Below are 2,939 nucleotides of genomic sequence, written 5' to 3' on the forward strand. Positions count from 1 at the left end.
TACCAGGATGAAAAGAAATATTTATAAGATGACAACGACCATTGATAAGATTTGGCATACAATATTATTGGAACCACACGTAGTGCTTAAAAGCTGTTTTTATTTTACTTTTGTGGCTTTTCTAACACATAGCTAGCCATCACTGAACCAACTTTGAAATGAACTCATCAATGTTTTTGTCAGAACTTCCACCTTCAGCCACTGCCTTTTTAGCCAACTCCTTCCATTTGAGGGCGTTGATTTTCATTTCTTTCCCTCTCTCTCCCTCCATTATTTCACTTATGCAGTGTTCCACTACTTCTGGTCCCACAAGCCCTTTCTCATCAGATGGAGCTGTGAGCCCTATTTTCCACACATCCATAATGAACTTGGCATTGGTTCTTTGGTCAGTCCATTGTGGCATTGCCAACATTGGAACCCCCAAACTCAAAGCCTCCAAAGTTGAGTTCCAACCACAATGTGTAACAAAGCATCCAACAGCCTCATGAGCCAAAACCTCCATTTGGGGGCACCATGAGACCACCAAACCTTTCTCCAATGTCTCCTCGACGAATCCTTTTGGCACCTTAGCTGCTTCTGATGCTCTGACCACCCACAAGAAGTTACTTTTGCTCCTCCTCAAACCCCGAGCCAGCTCCTCCATTTGCTCAACGCCAAGTTCTGCGAAACTGCCGAATGATACATAAGCAACAGACCCTTTTGGCCTTTCGTTTAGCCATTTGATGCAGGCATCATTTTCTGATTTAAAGAGGTTTACACCGTATTCTTTGTCGTCTTCAAGTCGCTCATCTAAGTACTTGGATGGTATAGTTGGTCCAACAGTCCTCAGTGGCCAAAACTTAGCCAGCCAATCCACCACCTAAGCAAAGAATAAATTCCAATTAGTTTCATTGAAGCTTATAAAAATTAATAGAAAAGTTGATTTAGATTCAAATTTTCATTGAGGAGTTGGGTTTAATCCTCATATTTGGTGACTTTGATATAAGTCCTTTGAATTTTGTGCTACATGTGATTACATTCATTTTTAAATATTTTCTGATGTAATCTTTTTATTTATTTATTTTTAAAATTATTTTTGTTCCAATGTTGCCCCTTACAACTTGAATTGGGTAATAGTCATTCATGTCATAATAATTAGCTATTTACAACATTTTGCATTGAATAGAAAAGGAAAATATAGCAAACATTTCCCAAAAATCACATTTTTACCTACAATCATGCTCCTTCGAACTCTAAATGTTTTGACAAAGGAAAAAATGCATTTGTTTACGGTGTCCTATTGCATAGGTATATATGTTTTTTGTTTTTTATTTTCATATTTTCGACAATGTTTAATTTATGTTCTAATTTTTATAGGTTACATAAAATTTTAATTGTCTATTTTTGTATATGACTTATAGGTAGCCTTCTAATTTATTTTCCTAATTTATAGGTAGTCTTGTAATTTATATTCCTAACTTATAGATGACACGATTTATCAAGGATATAATTCAAAATTTAAATTCTGAAATGCAATTACAAGGAAATAATGCATTAAATTTATATTTTCAATGTGTTTCCTTTATTTACATAAAAGGGTAAAATCAACACAAAAAAAGAAGTAATAAATGTCAAAGGATCTACATCTAAAATAAAAAACGCGTAGACTAAACCCAATGATAGCTAATCATTTTGGATTTAGATATAAGAAGCCCAAAAATTAATCATATATGACAGTTGAGAAAAAAGAATGGGTAAAAAAAAAAAAAAAGAGGCTCCTTATGTACTCACTTGTTCTTCCAACTCATAAAATGTGTTGAAGAGGATCCAATCAGCTTTGTCAACATTGGAGAACTGAGCCAAAGACGCTTGGTAAAAACCCGGGTAAGACCCAAAATCGTATACAAACGATGGCAAGTCCAGAGGTTCAAGTGGTGGCAACCCGGGAAGCAAAATCCGAGACTGATCATCAGCAAGAGGAAGTTTCAGAAGTCCTTCGTGGATATGGTAGTAGATGTTTTCAACAGCACAAGATTGTGTGAAGAAAACAGCCCCACCTATTCCAAACTTCCTGGCAATATCCAGAGGCCAAGTCATGAAAGCATCATAAATAACACAATCAACTGGGGACCCTGAGCTTGAAAGCTTCTCAAGGAGCTCAGCCAAAGTTTTCGATCCTACTTCCCGAAAGATCTCCAAATAGGCATCTATGCTTGTTTCTCCTCTCCCGGCTTCATCATAGCCATCAGAGATGGTCTCCAGATCCAGCGCTATGCAGCTCGATGCTGACCCGTACATTGTCTTGTGGGTATAGCGGGTAGTGACCAGTGTGACTTTAACTCCTTTGTGAGCTAAAAGCTTGGCAAATTGGAGCATAGGATTAATATGGCCTTGGCACGGAAAGGGTAAGACCAAGCAGTGAGCTTTGTAGGCTGTATGTCCTTTCTCCATTTCTCTGTCTACTCTGAAATTAGAAGGCAACGTGAGTGAAATTTGTGTGTTAGCGGCAAATTATATAGGGGAAAATGAAGTGCACAAACTGTCCACGATACTGCAGTTCTAGAAAACTATGCGAGGCGTGCAAGGTGGGCCCTTCCACGACCCCAATTTTCCAGGGTTCCTGATTCATCTTTACACGGTTCTGGAACACTATGGGAGGCGTGCAAGGTGGGCCCTACATGACCCTAATTTTTAGAGGTTCCTAATTCATCTTTACACATGGTCCTTTGCATATGAAGGCGAGACAGTTTCTTTTAAGTTGATACCACATAATATATTAAGGGACATTTTGAAAAAAGCAAAAGGAGAGAGAAAAATTTTAAAAGAAGCAAAAATGGACAAAAATGCCCTTATTTATTTAATTTTAGATTTCCTAAGAAATCCAATACATTTGCATGTCTTTGATTTGAAAGTTGAGTGGTTTTTTTGTCTTTTTCAAAAAAGCTTTGGCTTTTTTCAAA

General features: G+C 37.3%; 1 protein-coding gene across 1 annotated transcript; it reads right to left on the reverse strand.

Moving 5' to 3' along the window:
• On the reverse strand, positions 1-2,462 carry LOC103335041 (mogroside I-E synthase-like). The gene is made up of 2 exons (XM_008238034.3): positions 1,771-2,462; positions 1-859 (listed from the first exon to the last, which is right to left on the reverse strand). The coding sequence occupies exons 1-2, from the start codon at positions 2,428-2,430 to the stop codon at positions 140-142; spliced, it is 1,380 nt and encodes a 459-aa protein (XP_008236256.2). The 5' UTR covers positions 2,431-2,462; the 3' UTR covers positions 1-139.
• Positions 2,463-2,939: the final 477 nt, after the last annotated feature.

This window comes from Prunus mume, linkage group LG6, assembly GCF_029339155.1.
Source record: "Prunus mume cultivar Tortuosa linkage group LG6, ASM2933915v1, whole genome shotgun sequence".
Classification (NCBI taxonomy): Eukaryota; Viridiplantae; Streptophyta; class Magnoliopsida; order Rosales; family Rosaceae; genus Prunus; species Prunus mume.

Coding starts and splice junctions, on each gene's coding strand:
- LOC103335041 (XM_008238034.3), bottom strand. CDS start 2,430: ATGGAGAAAGGACATACAGCCTACAAAGCTCACTGCTTGGTCTTACCC. Junction 860..1,770: donor TTTATGAGTTGGAAGAACAA/GTGAGTACATAA, acceptor TTCTTTGCTTAG/GTGGTGGATTGGCTGGCTAA.